We start from the raw sequence: 19,063 nt of genomic DNA, 5'->3' as shown, positions 1-19,063 counted from the left end.
GCCCCAGGCACCACTGTCTGTCGGAGCCTCTCCTGCGCCCTGTGCTGGTCTCCTTGGTTACAACAAACTACCACACACTTGGTGGCTTCCAACAGCACGAATCTGTTCTCTAACCTCTGGGGTCCTAAGTCCAAAAGGAGCCCGTAGGGAATAAAATCAGGCTGCGTCACCACTGGGTCCTTCCGGGACTCCAGGGGAGAGTCTGTCCCTTGCTCTTTCCAGCTTCTGGGCACCTGCATTCCTTGGCTCGTGGATACATCACTCCAGCCTCTGCTGCCATCGAAACCTCTGTCCCCCAGACTTTCCTGCCTGCGTCCCGTGAGGATCCTGGGATTGCTCCTTGCCATCTCCAGGTCGTGCGCTCAGTCACGTCTGAAGACTCCCAGGTTCCAGGATTTGGACGTGACGTCGCTGGGGACACGGCAGCCCCCACTATGGCACTAGAGGTGCTGGTGCCCAGAACCTTCCCGCGTCCTCTTGCAGATGACCCCAGTTATCACTTATCCCAGTTATCCAGCTGCAAATCTATGGCACCCGCCCCCAGATGTGTCCCTCAGCACAGACTCCAGCCCGGGCCCCAAAGGCGCATTTGCAAACCCTACTAGCTCGCCGCCTGTGTGTGCATCCCACACCCCAAATTCCGTGTCCAAACCTGAACCAGTCCTCTGTGGCTCGTGCCCGATTCCCTCCTCCCCTGGCCTCCCAGGGTCAGTGACAAGATGTCCGGGAATCAGGCCAGCAGGCTGAGCCTGGCTGGCCTCCCTGCTCTGCCCAGGGAGCCCAGGACTCTCCTTCTGAAGAGGGCCCCCTCATCCTTCCTCTACCAGGACTCTGATCATCCCAGACCGTCAGGGTCTCTGTCGTGTTGATCTTGACATTCTGCTGCAACCTCCTGACACACTGACCTCCAGGTCACCTTGCCTGATGGCTTCAGACTTCGGTCTTGGCCCTCCTGGAGAAGCCACGGGCCTGCTTGAGTAGGTCCTAAAGAGAGAAGAAAGGAGAAAAGGAGAAAGAAGATGGTGTTCACATAGTAGGAACCCGAGAGACTTCCATGGGAAACAGAGTGTACATCTCCATTAAAACACCCAGAACAAAGGTCATGACGGTGGTGTTGTCTTTAGTGGGAGAGAACTGCTGTGGACACATGCTGGGCTGAGCACGTTCGTGCCGAGATGGGCAGCCTGGGAGGAGGCCAAGTGCCGAAACCCTTCCTCCCTCACCTTCCAAAGGGAGCGGCGTGCACACAGGTCAGGTGCCTGTTCGGGCAGATCCGCCCATGGACGGGGTGGGGGGGGCCCCGCCTCCTGTACGGGGACTCCTTGTTCACCCCACCCTGGGAGAGGCGCCCGTTCACCTTCCAGATGGAGGTAATGGCCCGCACCTGCCAGGCCTCAGCAGCCCACCGGACCACACGAAGGCAGGCGGCCTCTGAAGGTCAAGGAGAGAGAGGAGAGAAGGGGATGCCAGCGTCATGAGGGGCTGATTGTAGCCGGCTGCTTCTTTCTCCACACGCGCACGCTCTTTGCCTTTCTTCCTGGCTCGGAGCCAGGGGCTCAGCCGCACGAGGGCCTGAAGGAGGGAACGAACGCTTGCTTCTGACGGCACAGGAGCCTGGCGCAAACCCGAGGGCACAGGGGCCGCTGCGGCTCCCGACACTCGAGTGGGCACTGGAGCGCGAGAGGGTTTATAGGGCAGCAGCCGCGGCCCCGGGGAGCCAGAGCGTTAGTCTGGGAGGCAAGTCAGAGTCAGGGCTTCAGACCCAAGCTTGTGGGGCTCTGTCGCCGGCGTGGAGACTAGTCAGTGAGCCGTCAGACGCCAGAGGCTCCGGTAACAAGTTGCCCAAAGAGCAGCTCTCGTGGGCATTGCCCCGATGGCGTGCGTGCTCTCCATCGATTCTGCCGTTAGAATGAGGGTGCTCGCGGTCCTGGGCGTGGCGCTGCTGGTGGCCTGCTCACACCGCCTCCTCCCCTTCATCCGGACCGGCCAGGACCTCCTCTGGGGTGAGTGACAGATGAAATACGGTCTCTTGACCTGAAGTTACCGTCCACGGTCACCGGGACAGGAAGCGTCACGGGGGACTTGGCACTCAGCTGGGGCCCCCGGGCTGTTCCGTTCGTGGGCTTTCCCCAGAAGGGGACAGTGATTCTGGACGGTAGAAGGGTTAAAATACAATTATGTCTGAGGAGTAACTCGTGTCCTCTGATTCACGATGAGAATCTCCATTTTATCTGCTCGTATATGCGAAAAAAGTTTTCTTTGGGAGAAATTGCTTGTTTCTTTGCTATGAAATCACTTTCATTAAGTAATTCTTATGATGTGTTTTCTGGATCGGGATGTTACAGTGTCAAACCCGGCTGAGAAAGGGATGGGTGGTTAAAGTGATCACAGCTCAAATTCTGCTTTTGTTTGGCTGACAAAGAGTAAAAGAGAAAAGAAGGCACTGAACCCCTTGAAGGGAATTTTCCCCAACACAATGTTGGGGGGCACCTGGTGGGAGCTCCCTGGCCGCCGACCTCAGGACTCAGACCTCCCCCAGCAGGCCCTGGCCTCCCCCAGCCTGGCTGGACTCACTGCTGACCCAGGGCCCCCCCCCCCCCCCGCCCCAGGGTGGAGGGCCCTCCTGCTGCCGGTCCACACTCCACGTCATGCTGGGAGCTCCCATTTTCCCACTTTCCAGGATCAGGGGGCTCCGTGACCGTACTGCAGGTCGCACCAAAACCCTCCACAGACTCCTTTGCCCCCTACAAACATGCCCCCACCCCAGGAGGCAGGAAAGGGGTAAAGATCCATCACAGTTAGGGCCCGCGGTGCTGCGCTTGGGGCACTGAATGCACGGGGTCTGGGCGGGACCAGGAAAAATAAAACGGACTCACGTGTTCAAGCACCTCAAGGGGAAAGTAGTCCCACCGCGGCCTCAGTGAGTCACGACGCAGCCCAGTGCCCGCCTGTGACGATGCCCAGCAAGTGTCTCGTGGATTAACTAATCTGTCCTTTTATTTTGTGTCTATCAAGGCCCTCGTTCCGTAAAACCACAGTAGCAAGAGTTAGAAGTCACATGGCTAAGCAGACAAAATTGTTACCCATGAGGGACGTTCAACAGAATGTAAATACGTGCACCCCATTTTTAGTTCTAGAAACCACGTTTTTAAGTATCAGGACATGTGGTTTCTGCAGCTTCGAGACAGCAATTTTATTATCACTTCCCCATCCTGAGAGTTTGATTTTCTTTGGCTTAAAGTTTGAATAAATATATAGATAATGCACCATGCAGCGTCTGGTCAGAACGCTGTACTTTGGAGGTTAATTTATGGTTGGTCGGAATATTTTGAAGCTGGATTATTAATTATTTACAAATTACTTGCTTACAAAATATTTCTCTCGTAATGCACCAACTTTACATTCTTTAATATGAGAGATTATTTTCTCCAGCTGACAAAACCTGACAGCTTTGAAACAAGGTCATTATTCGCTCCTAACTTTCTTTGAAATATTTTTATCGGTCACATTTCACCGGAGCCGATGTAAATGACGACACAACTCTACTTTTGTGTGAACCTGAGCTCCTACCGCAGGACTCGGGGCTTCACTGAGCTGGCTGCCTGGATGTAGAGCTGCCTGGGGGCTCTGTGCTGGGCACCTCTCCTTGGCGTGTGCACGTCTGGTCACCACCCAGGAGGGCCCCAGAGGCCTGTGTCCAGTCAAGACCCAGTCGTGGCCCAGGAGGGCCCCAGAGGCCTGTGTCCAGCCATGACCCAGTCACGGCCCAGGAGGGCCCCAGAGGCCTGTGTCCAGACACGACCCAGCCACGGCCCAGGAGGGCCCCAGAGACCCGAGGTGCAGCTGTATCCAGGCTCACTGTCTCCCCAGGTCTTTCTGTGGAAGCCCCCCCCCCTCCACTGGATGGGAGTCTGGCTGATAAACACTCATGGCACACGTAGATCGTGTCAGCCTGTGACCTGCACAGTTTGAGACACCCTTGAGTCTGGACCCAGAGTAGGGTCCCAGGAGGGCTCAGCCCAGGGAGGAACAAAGTGGCACACTTTGGCAATCTCTACTGATGCAGGGGGATTTCGTTTTTGTCAAAAATACACGCACGGCCCTGTGGGTCTAAGGAACAGGGTGAGTCCCTTCAGCACACCCTGCCTGGGGTTCCTGGCGGAAGTCACCGTACCCATCGGCACGCAGAGGGGGTGCGTTTCCATCATTCCTGCAAAGTCGAGACTTACGCACCTCGTCTTTACGGCCCGTGTTCGGACAAGTCACAACAGCGACAGCAGACGAGATCAGGGTGCATAGGGAGGCAGAGAGCTGCCTGCAGGTTGGGAGATCCGGGAATCAGCACACACGCTTAAAAAGGAAAAGTGCACAAACTTTATTCCTGCTGATTGGGTTTCAGCACCAGGGCTCAGTAACGTGAGGACACAAACTCAGAGATGAGAACAGAACCACGTCCTCAGAGTCAGTCGACAGTGACACGCGGGGGCCCTCACGGTTTATGGCTTCAGAGAAGGAAGACTCGACATTCTTGTCTGACCTTTTTCTTTAAATGAGCACTCTTCGGAAATGGCTGGACCTTCTTCCTGAAGGACTCCCCACGCTCCAGCTCCCCTGTGTGAGATGATTGTGTCCCGAAGAGAACTTTCCGGGGGGATGTACACCCCCTGGGAGCTGTGACTGTCCTTAGAAGGCTGGCGTCTCCAGATCAGACGCCCCACGGAACTCTCTAGAAATCAGCTTTCGGATCTGAAAAGCAGAAGGCAAGTTCGAAGTCTCCAGGTCTGTGATGCTGGCTGAGCCCTTGTTTGCGGCCCCAGGGAGAATGCCTGAGCTCCCCGGCCTGGGGGTCGCAGCCGCACCTGCCCCACAGTGCGCTCCCCCAGACCCTTGCGGAGGGAGGGCCACCCAGCACGTGGGCTAATCGCTTCTCCCAAAACCCCAGGGATGATCCACATGGAGTTTCGCCTTCTTATGACATATTCAGAATAGACAGGGCCGGAGCGGAGGGGCAGTGGAGAGGCTGTGTGGAAGGCGCCCGTGCTGGGGTCTCCATGCTCGAAACCCTGTCGGACACCCCGGCGGGTGGTGGGAACCTGCTGGGGTCTCCGCCTTCAGGAACGTGCCGTCTCCAGACCCACAGATGCTCCTGACTATGGACGCATTTATTTGTTCCTGCAAGGGAATCATTAGTTACATTTTAGGACAGAGGCCACCTGCCTGGCATACTCACCTCTTTGTTTCCTGGGATATGCTGGGCTCCGTCATTCCAAATACAGACAGTTACCTTTCGAAAAGTAGTTTTATTCCTGGGGCGCCTGGTGGCTCGGTGGGTTAAGTGTCCAACTCTCGGTTTTGGCTCAGGTCATGATCCCAGGGTCGTGAGATCAAGCCCCTCATCAGGCTCTGTGTTGAGAGCAGACTCCGCTCCGTATTCTCTCCCTCTCCCTCTGCCCCCCTGCTCATTCGCGCTCTCTCAAAATAAATAAACGTTAAAGAAATAAAAATAGTTTGGGGCGCCTGGGTGGCACAGTCGGTTAAGCATCCGACTTCAGCCAGGTCACGATCTCGCGGTCCGTGGGTTCGAGCCCCACGTCAGGCTCTGGGCTGATGGCTCAGAGCCTGGAGCCTGTTTCCGATTCTGTGTCTCCCTCTCTCTCTGCCCCTCCCCCACTCATGCTCTGTCTCTCTCTGTCCCAAAAATAAATAAAAAACGTTGAAAAAAAAATTTAAAGAAATAAAAATAGTTTTATTCCTATAAGGTGTGTAATGTTTGAAAACATTCTGATATTCCATTTATTCTTACAAACAAATGCGTTTCCTTTGATGAAGTGTTGATTGTGTGAAGATACGTCAGTAACAGAAGCTCCTCGTGTGCATCACTGGAAGGAGCCTGCTACGTGATCATGTGGAACCCCACGTTTTAACCGGATTGGAGTCGTAAATGACTCCCTCACTCCGCTGGGGATGCTGTAACAAAATGGCGCCAGCTGGGTGCCTTTTACTTCCGGCGGCTCCGGAGGCCCAAGTCCCAGATGGACAAGCGACTTGGTGTCTGGTGAGACGGTTGGCTCAGCACCTGGCTGTGTCCTCGCGGGGACGGGCCCTGTGTGGTCCCTTACGAGGGCCCCGGTCCCAACTCAGGGGCTCCACCTCGTGACCTAATCACTTCCCAAAGCCCCTCTGTCCTCACACGGTCACGCTGCGGGTTAGCTTTCAGTGTACGAATTTTGAGGGGACATGAGCACTTAGACCATAGGACTTGTTAAACATTTCGAACATAAAATAAAATAAAATAAAATAAAATAAAATAAAATAGTGGAAGTCTTGTCATCAGAAACAGCTGGTATATTTAAGTATTTTATCTTTTGTGAAACGCACAACTTAAAATAGGAAGATATTAGGAACTCACCACATCACCGATTAGGTAACAAAGTACTCAGAGTTTTCGGAATCGGCAGTGGTGTCTGGACAAGAGAGAAAGAAGGGCGGCCAGACCGACCTTGGAGGAGGTGAGGGGGTCTGGGCCCGCTTGCTCCTGGCGCTCTGCTCCACGGCAGCTCTTCAGGGGGAGCTGGTGCCCGATTTGCGATGTGTGAACGGGGCCCCACGGGGTGACCTAGCCAGGACCCCACATTCGGGCCCAGGAGCCGCGAGCTTGTCGCCGCCTCCCGTGGACTTGGTGGAGAAACTGAAGGTGGCAGAGGGTGGCTGACCTCGAATGTGGTTCACCGTGGGGTGTGTCGTCCACAGGGAAGGACCTAGACTCTGCTGTGACTCGCGCTGTGGAAGAGAGCAGGCGCATGGTGGACGAGGCCATCTACCACACCATGAAAAGGTGGGCTTTCCGGAGGGGGCGGGAGGGGAGCCGCCAGGTCGCCAGGAGAGGGCACGGGTCTGCCGGGTTAAGGTTAATTTTCGCCACCGGCCCAGCGTCTCCACACCTCAGGAGACCTTGCCTGTGCAAATCCACTTTCCTGGTTTCTCGGGCAAGAGCTGGAAAGACCCATATTCAGTGTCAAATTCTTCCTCCAGCATGTGGAGAAGCACAGTGACGTCCCCGTCCCCGGGACTCAGTGCTGCGGTCCTCACAGTCCTGGGGGCCGGGGGCTTCTCCCTGGGGGGTGAGACTCAGCCTTTGGGGAGCAGGAGGCGGGGGAGCTGGGAGACCGGGGCCTGGGCGGGGCTGGCAAAGACGCGCATTCGGTGCTGGATTAAGGCCACCCATCACTCTGGTTTAAGTAGTTAAGAAACACCTCGATTTTTTTTTTTTAATTTTTTTTTTCCAACGTTTATTTATTTTTGGGACAGAGAGAGACAGAGCATGAATGGGGGAGGGGCAGAGAGAGAGGGAGACACAGAATCGGAAACAGGCTCCAGGCTCCGAGCCATCAGCCCAGAGCCCGACGCGGGGCTCGAACTCATGGACCGCGAGATCGTGACCTGGCTGAAGTCGGACGCTTAACCGACTGCGCCACCCAGGCGCCCGAAACACCTCGATTTTAAATATATAATTGACATCAACATCAAAGATACCGTGGTCTCAAACATTAGATGTTCATAAAACACAAAACAACTAAAAAGCAGGTTTTGAAGTTGACTAATAATTATATAAACTGTCAAAATACAGAATGTCACGAGGCACAGTTGGTTCATTTCCAAATATCTGCTTTTCCAGCCAGAAAAGTCCCCTGCTGTCTGTATTGATAGTAAACTAATTTTTACCTCTTTTCTAAAACCTTGAGTCAAAGGGGGAAGAAAGAGAAAGCCCACTTCCCCTGCACTCCTATTCCGGCGGCGTGTCTGAAACCACAACAGCGGTTATGGGAATGGCCGTCAGTGGCCCAGCCAGACCCTGCTTGGAAACTGGCGGAGGCAACAGATCCCGCTGAAGCCAGTGTCTGCAGCCTAAAGAGGCCGTGACGACCCCCTTGGGATATTTTATTGGAAAGATCTGCTTTTTGAGAACTCTCAAATAATGCTTGATTTGCCTACTCAAGCGGTGTGTCCTGAGGGGCTATGCTCTCCCTACTTAGCAAGGCCAGCCCCGTGCCGCTAGGGTTAGGAAGATGAATATCATCTCATGTCCACACTCCTTCTGGGGAGACACACACTTAATTCAGGGACGGGCGCACCGATCATCAAAAAAGTATCGTGGTCGGTTAGCGATAAAGAATCAGCTTTGGAGGAACCGAGACGGGGGCAGGTGCAGGGCGACCTGGGACGGGGCGGGCGCTGGGTGCGGGCGGAGAGACAAGCCTCATTCTGGAGGGGGTGGTGCCGGGTGGTTGGTGCCCCTGAACTCATGCCCTTTGGGCTGGGGTGCACAGACCTGCCCCCAGCGGCCTCGTGGCTCCACTGTGGCCCCAACGCTCCTGCCCTCCATTCACAAGCCTCTTCAGGCTAGAAATGCCAACATTTTCCCCCTGACGTGTATTGTTTCTCAATTAGGGTTAATGAACTAAGGAGCCGTTAATTTGCTATTTGCTTACTAATCACAGAATGAACTATTGCATTTCAATAACTAATTAAGTTTCAACAAAAATCCCCCAATAATTGCGTGGTCGCTTAATTATTTATTATTTATGAAATGATAACATATAAAACCTGAGTTGCCTAAACAAGGTAATTTCTCAGCATATTTTATCCTGATTCTTGAAGAGCTTCTAAAGTACTCAGGCTAAGACCGTGGTTCATGTGCCATGTGAGCTCTGCCTCTTCTGTGAATTCTTCTAAAGCGAGAAGAATCCAGCTGTGGGGTCCACGGTGGTCACTGGAAGGATCACATGCCTTTAAGGTCCTCATTCCACAAAGTGCACAAGCCCAGTGACTGGGGTGCGAGAGTCACCCTGGCCGCCAGGGGGTCGTCTTGTGGACCAGGGCGCGGCCTTGGCCCTGCTCATCCCGAAGCAGAGAGAGAGGGACACTCAGGGAAGCAGACAGACAGACAGACGGAGGGCAGAGAAGGCAGAGGAGAAAGATCCAGAGCAGGAAGGACAGTAGAGAAGAGAATCAAGGAAGGAAGGAAGGTCCCATGAACTGACCAAGGGGCCCCCTTGCCCGGGGCTAGGACCCCACCATCTCAGGTCTGTTACCACATGTGTTCTGGGCTGTGGCCCCACATACTCGGGGTTCTGACCCCATGGACTCAAGGCTATGACCCTGCCTCCAGGGCTGGTTGACACATGAGTGCAGAACTTGGGGCTGGAGCCCACCAGTTGGGGACTGTCACCTGTGTACTGAAGGCTATGACCTCCCATACTTTGGCTGTGACCCCACGTGCTCTGGCCGTGACCCCATGTGTTCTGGCTGTGACCCCACATACTCAGGGCTGTGACCCTTCATGCTCTAGCTATGACCCCTGTGCTCTGGCTGTGACCCCCGTGTTCTGGCTGTGAACCCCCCCATGCTCTGGCTGTGATCCCCCCTGCTCTGGCTGTGACCCCCCCCCATGCTGTGGCTGAGACCCCTGTGCTCTGGCTGTGGCCCCCTTGTTCTGGCTGTGACTCCCATGTTCTGCTGTGACACCCCCCATGCTCTGGCTATAACCCCCCCATGCTGTGGCTGAGACCCCTGTGCTCTGGCTGTGACTCCCATGTTCTGCTGTGACCCCCCCATGCTCTGGCTGTGATCCCCCCTGCTCTGGCTATGACCCCCCCCCATGCTGTGGCTGAGACCCCTGTGCTCTGGCTGTGGCCCCCTTGTTCTGGCTGTGACTCCCATGTTCTGCTGTGACCCCCCCCCCATGCTCTGGCTGTAACCCCCCCATGCTGTGGCTGAGACCCCTGTGCTCTGGCTGTGACTCCCATGTTCTGCTGTGACCCCCCCATGCTCTGGCTCTGATCCCCACTGCTCTGGCTGTGACCCCCCCCATGCTCTGGCTGTGACCCCCGTGCTCTGGCTGTGACCCACATACTCTGGCTGTGACCCCCGTGCTCGGGCTGTGATCCCCCCATGCTCTGGCTGTGACCCTCCCATGCTCTGGCTGAGACCCTCGTGCTCTGGCTGAGACCCCCGTGCTCTGGCTGTGATCCCCCCATGCTCTGGCTGTGACCCCTGTGCTCTGGCTGTGACCTCCGTGCTCTGGCTGTGATCCCCCCATGCTCTGGCTGTGACCCCCCCATGCTCTGGCTTAGACCCCCGTGCTCTGGCTGAGACCCCCGTGCTCTGGCTGTGACCCACGTACTCTGGCTATGACCCCCGTGCTTGGGCTGTGATCCCCCCATGCTCTGGCTGTGACCTCCCCCATGCTCTGGCTGTGACCCCCCCATGCTCTGGCTGAGACCCCCGTGCTCTGGCTGTGATCCCCCCATGCTCTGGCTGAGACCCCCGTGCTCTGGCTGTGATCCCCCCAAGCTCTGGCTGAGACCCCCGGCTCTGGCTGTGACCCCCGTGCTCTGGCTGTGATCCCCCCATGCTCTGGCTGTGACCCCCCCAAGCTCTGGCTGAGACCCCCATGCTCTGGCTGTGACCCCCGTGCTCTGGCTGTGATCCCCCGTACTCTGGCTGTGACCCCCCATGCTCTGGCTGTGACCCCTGTGCTCTGGCTGTGATCCCTGTACTCTGGCTGTGACCCCCCATGCTCTGGCTGTGACCCCCGTGCTCTGGCTGTGACCCCCGTGCTCTGGCTGTGATCCCCGTACTCTGGCTGTGATCCCCGTGCTTGGGCTGTGATCCCCCCGTGCTCTGGCTGTGAGCCCAGATGGCTGGGGCCAAGGTGCTGCTGAGAAGTGGCCCAGGTGAGCGACGGGACGGGGAGCAGACAGGTGAGCCCAGAGGCGCATGTCAGGGAGAACCTCGGCCACCCCCCCACCCCTGCCCCCTGAGCCTCCCAGGGAGGGTCCCGAATGCCCCCAGTGCCCAATGACTTGCCTTTAAGGGCTGATGACCGTTCCCTGGCGCTCCCAGGATGCGCTCCCAGGGCCCGCGTGCACGCGGTGGGGAGCAGGTCCTCCTGTCTGTGACGCTTCAGCAGCAGGGGACCCGTGGTGCCGGGAGGCGCTGGGTCCAGGAACGTGGACCCGAGGACCCCAACGCTCGTATTAGTGTAAATGGCACGATGCTGGGGCTCACGTCCCCGGGCGCTAAATCCTCCCAGGTTGGCCTTCCGGCCACTTCCGACACTCACTTTGCCTGGAGAAGGTGCGCCCCAGGCGGCACGACCTGGTCTGCGGTGTCCCTGGAGCCCATCCGTTGCAGACGCTGTGGCCTTTCCGGCTCCGTGGGGGAGGCTGAGGGAGCTTCTGACGCTCCGGGGGAACCAGGGCGACATCGGGACCCGGGATCCGATGCACGGCTGATGCTGAGCCCGTGAGAGCTCCCCAGATCTGAGCTCCAAATCAGGCATGTTTTGCTGCGAATAGAGGGTAGGTGTGCCGCCTCTTCATGCTTGCTGCCTTACTCACCTCTAGAGCTGAGGCCGTCAACCTGCAGCCGTGGTCCGGGTGTGCACTGTGACGTGCGTGAGCGACCCCCGCGACCTCACGGGGTGGCTACGGAGCGGAGGTGACAGGAGTGGAGGCGCCTCCGCAGGGAGCAGCCCAGGCGCCCAGAGGGACACACGCCCGCAGGACAACTCGTGGTTGCCACCAGCCTGTCACGGGCCCGGAACGGCCAGGCCCGCACGCAGGGTAGCCAGCTGGAGCCGGGGCCTCGCAGGGAACAGAGAATCCCCCCGGGGGGAGGGGGTCAGCAGGCAGACCCTGGTCACGGGAGTGGGCAGCACAGGCTGGCCTGGGTGCCTTGGGGGCTGGAGAAGCAGTCCACACCGGAGGCCGCACAGCCGGGTGACGTGCGTCCCCGAGGAGATCTCTGAGGACCGCCCGTCCATGGGAAGCACACGAGGGCCTGCCGCCAGCCAGGGCAGGTCTGTGTGGGGCACAGGAGCCTGGCTGCACGAGGCTGGGGCCCAGGGGCAGGGGCTGGTGTCCGGTCCTCGCTCCAAGCCGGGCCAGCTGGGTCTGGACGTGAGGACGTGTCTTGTCAACCTCACCAGAAGGGCTCCAAGGGCTTTGTCTCAGCTCTGTTGGTGAGCGCTGGGCTCCCGTCGCATGCGTGTGCGTGTGTGCATATGTGTGTGTGCTGTGCTGGGCTCTGTTGGTGAGCACTGGGCTCACACATGTGCATGTGTGCATATGTGTGTGTGCTGAGCTCCTGTCACACGTGTGTGTGTGCATATGTGTGTGTACTGTGCTGGGCTCTGGGCTCCCATCGCACGCGTGTGCGTGTGTGCATATGTGTGGCATGTGTCTGTACTCTCTCAGTGAAAGCCCACTTCTGTGAATCTGCACGTGCTCCCCCAGGCCAGCCCGGAAAGGAGCCACACCTTTGTCAGGGGTGAGGGCGTATGTGTGCTGTGTGGACGCAGTCTGGTCCCGGGATTCCACACGAGAAGACTTACATAGGGATCGGGGCTGGAACAGCGCGGCCAGGGGGTCAGCCACAAGCACAGAGCAACGTGTTAAAGTGCACTCTCCCCGTGAGCGGGCAGGTGCCCCGAGCGGGGACGGACCCAGGCTGGTGTGGGCTGGATGCTGTTGGGTCCCAGGCTGGGGGGCGCTGTTGGGTCCCAGCAGATGGGGTGGTCTCAATGGAGGCGCCTCAATCGTTCGGGGGACCCCTCCCATGGGATGGGAGGCGGTGTGACCAGTGCAAGCTCCCGTGGGGTGCAGCTGCCTGCGTGGGCCCCTCCCGCGAGCAGACGGTGGGCACAGCCCTTTCCTCAGGTGGCCTCTCCAGGCCCGCCCGTGCTGGAGGCCGCCTCCCCACCGCGGGCCGTGCCGGCGGTGTCTGTGACCTTGGAAGCCCGTGCTCCGGGCTGTGGCCTGGCCCGGCTGCCGGGGGTTTGCCCCTGGAAGGTTCTGCTCACCTGTTTGCTCGGAAAGGCAGTTAAGAGGCCCCTCTGCCTTTGTTCTGGACAGTTCTCCAAGGTCTCCCACAGAGTGGCTAAGCCCTGGGAGAAACACCGCCTCCCTGCACAAGCAGGAAAGCTTCGATCCCGTGGACGTAACAGGCAGGGCTCCTGGGGGGGCAGGGAGCCCATGTGGAGTGGGGTTCCCGGCCGAGGCTGCGAGGCCACCGCACCGCACGGACCGCCGTCCTCCCCGGGCATCTGGGAGCAGTGGGGTGCTCGTCCCCGAGGCCCATGCAGACACTGCCCCAAACCCCAGGGCTCAGTATGGCACTCGTGAGTCGGCAGACGGTCCTGTGCTTACAAGCCTGGCATGGCCCTCGCTGCACCAGAGCCCAGGAGCCTGTGGGACGAAACCTCTGTCCTCACCGTCCCGGCTCGTTCCCGGCTCACGTCCCCTGGTGGGCCTTCCTCTCTCTTCAGGCGGTGACGTTGGGTCCCTGAGCACTTCTCCTCGGTCGTCCTCACTCTGACTTCGTCCTCCCCTCGCAAGGACCTGGGGGGCACATGGCCCATGGGACAATCCAGGGAAACGTCATCTTACCATCGGCTAACCAGCAAGGCAGATTCTACCTGCAACCCAATCCCCTTTGCCATGCGGCCAGGCGTGTTCACAGGCTCTGAGGACTGGGGTGTGGACATCTTTGGAGGGCCCTTCTCCTGTCCACACAGAGTCTCAGGGGGGGCCAGAAAGCCTGGCACTTGTGGCTGGGGGCTCGTGGCTGGGGCCAGGGTCCCTTCTCTGGGGCCAGAGTCCCATGTTTGCAGCTTGGTCCGGTGTCCACAACTAGGGTCCTGTCTGGGTCCAGGGTCCCCTGTCTGGAGCTGGGGGTCTTGTGTCTGGGGTCAGGGTCCCCTGTCTGGGGCTGGGGTTCCCATGTCTGGGTCCAGGGTCCCCTGTCTGGAGCCGGGGTCCCCTGTCTGGGGCTGGGAGTCTTGTTTCTGGGGTCAGGGTCCCCTGTCTGGGGCTGGGGTTCCCATGTCTGGGTCCAGGGTCCCCTGTCTGGAGCCGGGGTCCCCTGTCTGGGGCTGGGAGTCTTGATTCTGGGGTCAGAGTCCCCTGTCTGGGGCTGGGGTTCCCATGTCTGGGGCCAGGATCCCCTGTCGGGGGCTGGGAGTCTTGTGCCTGGGGTTAGAGTCCCCTGTCTGGGGCCGGGAGTCCTGTGTCTGGGGCTGGGGTTCCCGTGTCTGGGGCCAGGGTCCCCTGTCTGGGGCTGGGAGTCTTGTGTCTGAGGCCAGGTTCCTGTGTCTGGGTCCAGGGTCCCCTGTCTGGGGCTGGGAGTCTTGTATCTGGGGCCAGGGTCCCCTATCTGGGGCTGGGAGTCTTGTGTCTGGGGCCAGGTTCCCCTGTCTGGGGCTGGGGCCAGGGTCCCCTGTCTGGGGCTGGGAGTCTTGTGTCTGAGGCCAGGTTCCTGTGTCTGGGTCCAGGGTCCCCTGTCTGGGGCTGGGAGTCTTGTATCTGGGGCCAGGGTCCCCTATCTGGGGCTGGGAGTCTTGTGTCTGGGGCCAGGTTCCCCTGTCTGGGGCTGGGGCCAGGGTCCCCTGTCTGGGGCTGGGGGTCTTGTGTCTGGGGCTGGGGTTCCCGTGTCTGGGGCCAGGGTCCCCTGTCTGGGGCTGGGAGTCTTGTGTCTGGGGCCAGGGTCCCCTGTCTGGAGCCGGAGTCCCCTGTCTGGGGCTGGGGTTCCCATGTCTGGGGCCAGGGTCCCCTGTCTGTGGCTGGGAGTCTTGTATCTGGGGCCAGGGTCCCCTGTCTGGGGCTGGGATTCCGTGTCTGGGGCCAGGGTCCCCTGTCTGGGGGTCTGTGCAGTATGCAGGCCAGTGTCTCAGCTTCTATGAAAAGCTGGATCCCCTCAAGTACGTGATGCCATCATGTGGTTAAAAAACACACTGGCAGGTCTAAGCACAGCTTTTTTATATTAAAGTTACATGTCAGATACCTTTATATGTGCGTTCGGGTATCTCTAACGTACACGTTGCAGACGTGTGTGACTTCTGTGTCCCAATACCGGGTCCTTCTCTCGCTGGCTGTCGGCCTGAGGCCAGCTGCTCTGGTCTCATGGGCATAATTGCAGAATTTATCCCCTGAGCCTTTGTGAGGAATTACTGAGAAGAAAGTAGTACTTAGCACAGCGCCTGCCACACTGTTTTCACCCAGGAAGCCCTGCCCGTTTGTGCTTATTATTAACAAATGGAACACAGAGGTGGCCCACTGGATGGCAGCAAGGGGGACGACTGAGCGAGAATTTGGCTGTTTTTCGCCAAGGCCTCAGCGTCGGGCCTTCCTGCCAGCTCCTGCTTCCACCTGGGGCCGCATGATGCCACCCTGCAGGAGCCACCAGGCGAGGGCAGCTTCGGCACAGAGGCCAGCCCGGCCCCCCTGCTCCTGGGGCCCTGGCCCCCAGATGCCATGGGCAGAGGGGCCGCACTGACCCCCTGTGGCTGGGGCTCCCGGGATGTGAGAGGCCAGGAAGGCCAGCTGCCGGCGACACCGATGGCACTTCACGTTAGGGTGATTTCGGTTCGAGAACAAAGGGCGTGTGGCTGCGTCATGCCCTGTGGTGGCTGATTCTTGGCCCTGGGGCCTCGCAGGGCTGCAGGCACTCAGGGCGGCTTGCTCACCGGCTGGAACACGGCAAAGGCATCTCGGGATCTGGGGGAGAAGGTGTATCTCACACAGTGTCGCACAGGCCCTGTCCCCTGGCTAAGCCCTGAGTCCCGGCGAGCAGCGTGTGTATCAGCCTGACCTGCAGCCCGCACGGTGCTGGCCATGTGGTGCTCCACAGCGTCCGCTGAAGCCATCAGTGACGGCCGATGAACACAGCCACGAAAGAGTTACCAACCCCGAGTCTCCTCTTGTGCGCAGAGACCTCAGCGAACGAGAGAGCCCTTCTCCGTCACAGCTGCTGTCTTTTTCCAAGCTCCCCGAGCCAACCAGCCGCGCCGTCGCCCGAGCGGCTGAGATCATGGAAGCTTCCGTGCAGGCCGTGAAGACAAGAGTCTACGGGAAGCTCAGGCAATCTCAGCCTCCCACCGGTGAGCTCCCCGAGGTGCCCCCCACCCGGAGCCGCGGCCCCCGAGGAGCCGACCCCCGGGCTGGGTGGGGACTTCGAGGGCACTTCTCACTCCGCTGCACACACATGGGGTCTCCGCTCACTCCCAGGACCGACACTTGGCTCTTAAATAAACAGGCTCAGGCAGACGTCACATTGTGTCTGCACTGGCCTGGGAGGTCACTGTTGCTCTGCCGTCCGAACTGAACCTGCCAAGGAGCTCAGCCTCCTGGGCGTCCCGCGTCATGGTGGACGGAGTGTGGGGAGGTCCACAGACCTGGTCAGAACCCGGGGAGCTCCCAGGAGCTCAGGGGCCAGCAAGGACGGCAAGTCATTGCCTGTTACTGGCTCAGAGCCTTGGAGAACCAGGGTGCTCGACCCTGAACTGGGCACCACACCGGCTGCCGGCTTGCCCGGCTGTTGGCAGAACAAAATAGACTTGGGCTCAAGCTGCATCGGGTGAAAGCACCCCGTGGGTGCAGGGCCCTGCGCTGATGGCCGTCGTGACCACGGGCACATTTGTGAGCCCTGGGGTGGGCAACTAGAAGGCAGGATTTTTTTTTTTTTTTAATTTTTTTTCAACGTTTTTTATTTATTTTTGGGACAGAGAGAGACAGAGCATGAACAGGGGAGGGGCAGAGAGAGAGGGAGACACAGAATCGGAAACAGGCTCCAGGCTCTGAGCCATCAGCCCAGAGCCCGACGCGGGGCTTGAACTCACGGACCGCGAGATCGTGACCTGGCTGAAGTCGGACGCTTAACCGACTGCGCCACCCAGGCGCCCCTAGAAGGCAGGATTTTTAAGAAACAAACTCACCCAGACTTTTCCAGTGTGGTGCCATGAGCTACTGGGTCCCTTAATCCGAACTGGCCGTAGACACTTAACCTGAAGTGGTTACTTAGTCTCTACAACAAGACAGGCTTGGCTGAGTCGGGACTCACCAGAATTCTCAGACAGTACACTTACCAGGTTCGACTGACGTCACGGCAGCCAAAGATTCTTCTGACGTGGTTTTGTGTCAAATCGTGGGGCTGAGTGAGGGCTCTGAGGGCTGTAGGCCCCATCCCGTCCCCAGAGCCTTGCTCAGCCGCGGGGTGCAGGGGTATCAGGAGACAGGGCAGAGGGGTTTGGCCCAGGCCAACATACAGAACTGAAGAACCCATTAATTTAGGGAGTTTCCTATGGTTGCCATTGTCAACAGCGTGGACAGGTGTAGACAGTGTAGAACGTGGGAAAAGTAACTGAGGCCACGCGGCCCCTGGGACCTCATCAGCGTGCAGCGTCCACAGCTACTTGCAGGCGCCCTGCTTCCCGCCCTTCGCGCACGCTGGTTCCGTCCGTCAGCGCAGCTACGATCGTGGTTCCATGGTTCCACGGGCTTGGTCACGCTCCCCACGGCAGAACGCTTCCTGTTCTGAAGGCTCTGCACTCACGTCGTGAGCCGCACACGTTCCCGTCGGCTGAGCAGAAAGCGTGGTCGGAGGGTCACTGAGCCGCAGGGACTGCTCGGCGCACGTTGATGGTCAGGAAGCTGGTGTCATTTCTCCCCAGTTTACAGGGTGCATTCCTCCTTGTGTCTCTCTGCCGAATACCTCAGCTTCACGGGTGTCTGGTTAGTCGGCTTATTAAGGCGTTATCTTGAAGATTTGTACAAACCATCTTGGAGAAGTGGCCAGTGATCCCTTCTGCGAGCAGACAACAAAGCGGTCCTGGCTTTGATTTGTTCAATAAGCAGCAACAGAACTGGGGAGAAAGTGAGTAAATAAGAGACAGGTTTCTGGGCCCCTAATCTAGAAAGATCCGGGAGAAGGGATCCAGAAATCAGTGTGCAGAGAAAAGAAGGTTCTGTGGATGGACACACGGACCAGGGCAGGCTTGGAGGAGGGACAAGGACTGCGCTTGGCTGTCTTCCATCACCGCGAGGGTGTGACAGGCACGTCGGGGAGGTGACCCCCCTAGGTGGCTTGTGTCTGGGGGCTTGGAGCTCTGACTTGCTTTCCTGAACGATCACAAAGCAAAACCAGGTTTTAATAGGCCACCTGCTGGCGGTGAGAGGCTCAGGGGGATTGTTGAGAGAGCGACTGGATTGACGGAGAAGGAAGCCCTTGCCCCAGCGAACCGCGTGGCTTCCGTGTGAGCCCGAACCCAGGGGTCACAGACACCCTGAGAGTGTGGGACAGTGCCCGCCGCATCGGTAGGCTTGCCGCCACAAACGCGTTGCTGTTTCTCCTCAGATGTCCTGCCAGAAGACGTGCTGAGCACCATCGCGAACCTGTCCGGATGCCTGCCTCACATGCTGCCCCCCACGTGTCCAGACACCTGCCTGGCAAACAAGTACAGGCTCATCACGGGCGCCTGCACCAACAGGTATTTCCTTCCGGTTTTCTCAGCTGGATTCCGACACGATGAGCGGCCCTCCTGAGGGAGGTGGCAGACCGCCCGGGGTCGTCTCCGCCTCTGAGCGCCGGATCTCTCTACCCTCGACCACCTCACCTGCCCACCCGTCCACGGGTGTCCCCTGGATGCCACCCCCGTCCCATCTACCAGTGGCCCCTGAACCCGGCCCCCATCCTGTCCACGGGTGTCCCCTGGACACCTGCCGCAGGACCGGTGAGGGGACGCCCAGCCCCTGGACAGCAGGGCCCACAGGAGGGTGGGGGAGAGAGTGGCACACAAGCGCGGGGGACAGTGGCGTGGAGGGGAGAGAGCAGGGGAGAGTGTGACGGGGCTGGGGAGGCCCAGGAGCCATGGGTTCAGCTGAGACCAGAACCCAGAAGCACGAGGGCCGCGGGCGGTTCCGTCAGGCCCAGACGCAGGGCTGGGTCACGGGCGGAGGAGGAGAGCAGCCGCCAGGCACCGGAGGGCAGCACCGCTGCGGCCTGGCCCCGGGGTGGGGGCTGGGAGAAAACGGCCGTCAGCCATGCGTCCGTTCGTTGGCTCGTTCATTCGTTCTTTCCTTGTTTATTCAGAACACTTTGAGCGCCCAAAGAGCCAGGCACCGTGACACATGCTGGGGGATGTGACAGCCTGGTCCTCGCAGCTGACAAATAAGGCCACGGGCCCCAGTGGGTCCGGCGTAAACAGGAACAGCTCCCATTTTTAATA

At 58.9% G+C, this 19,063-nt stretch overlaps 1 protein-coding gene across 1 annotated transcript in view; it reads left to right on the top strand.

Moving 5' to 3' along the window:
• The first annotated feature begins 1,873 nt into the window (after nucleotides 1-1,873).
• Nucleotides 1,874-19,063, top strand: part of TPO (thyroid peroxidase) — a 40,010-nt gene continuing 22,820 nt past the window's right edge. The window contains exons 1-8 of the mRNA XM_043553346.1: nucleotides 1,874-2,003; nucleotides 6,558-6,704; nucleotides 6,751-6,835; nucleotides 10,906-11,095; nucleotides 14,715-14,761; nucleotides 15,197-15,362; nucleotides 15,691-15,940; nucleotides 18,193-18,325. Of these exons, the coding sequence (XP_043409281.1) occupies nucleotides 1,874-2,003; nucleotides 6,558-6,704; nucleotides 6,751-6,835; nucleotides 10,906-11,095; nucleotides 14,715-14,761; nucleotides 15,197-15,362; nucleotides 15,691-15,940; nucleotides 18,193-18,325 (1,148 nt within the window). The remainder of the gene's footprint in view (nucleotides 2,004-6,557; nucleotides 6,705-6,750; nucleotides 6,836-10,905; nucleotides 11,096-14,714; nucleotides 14,762-15,196; nucleotides 15,363-15,690; nucleotides 15,941-18,192; nucleotides 18,326-19,063) is intronic.

This window comes from Prionailurus bengalensis, chromosome A3, assembly GCF_016509475.1.
Source record: "Prionailurus bengalensis isolate Pbe53 chromosome A3, Fcat_Pben_1.1_paternal_pri, whole genome shotgun sequence".
In the NCBI taxonomy this organism is placed as follows: Eukaryota; Metazoa; Chordata; class Mammalia; order Carnivora; family Felidae; genus Prionailurus; species Prionailurus bengalensis.
This window is presented reverse-complemented; position numbering and strand designations above follow the sequence as displayed.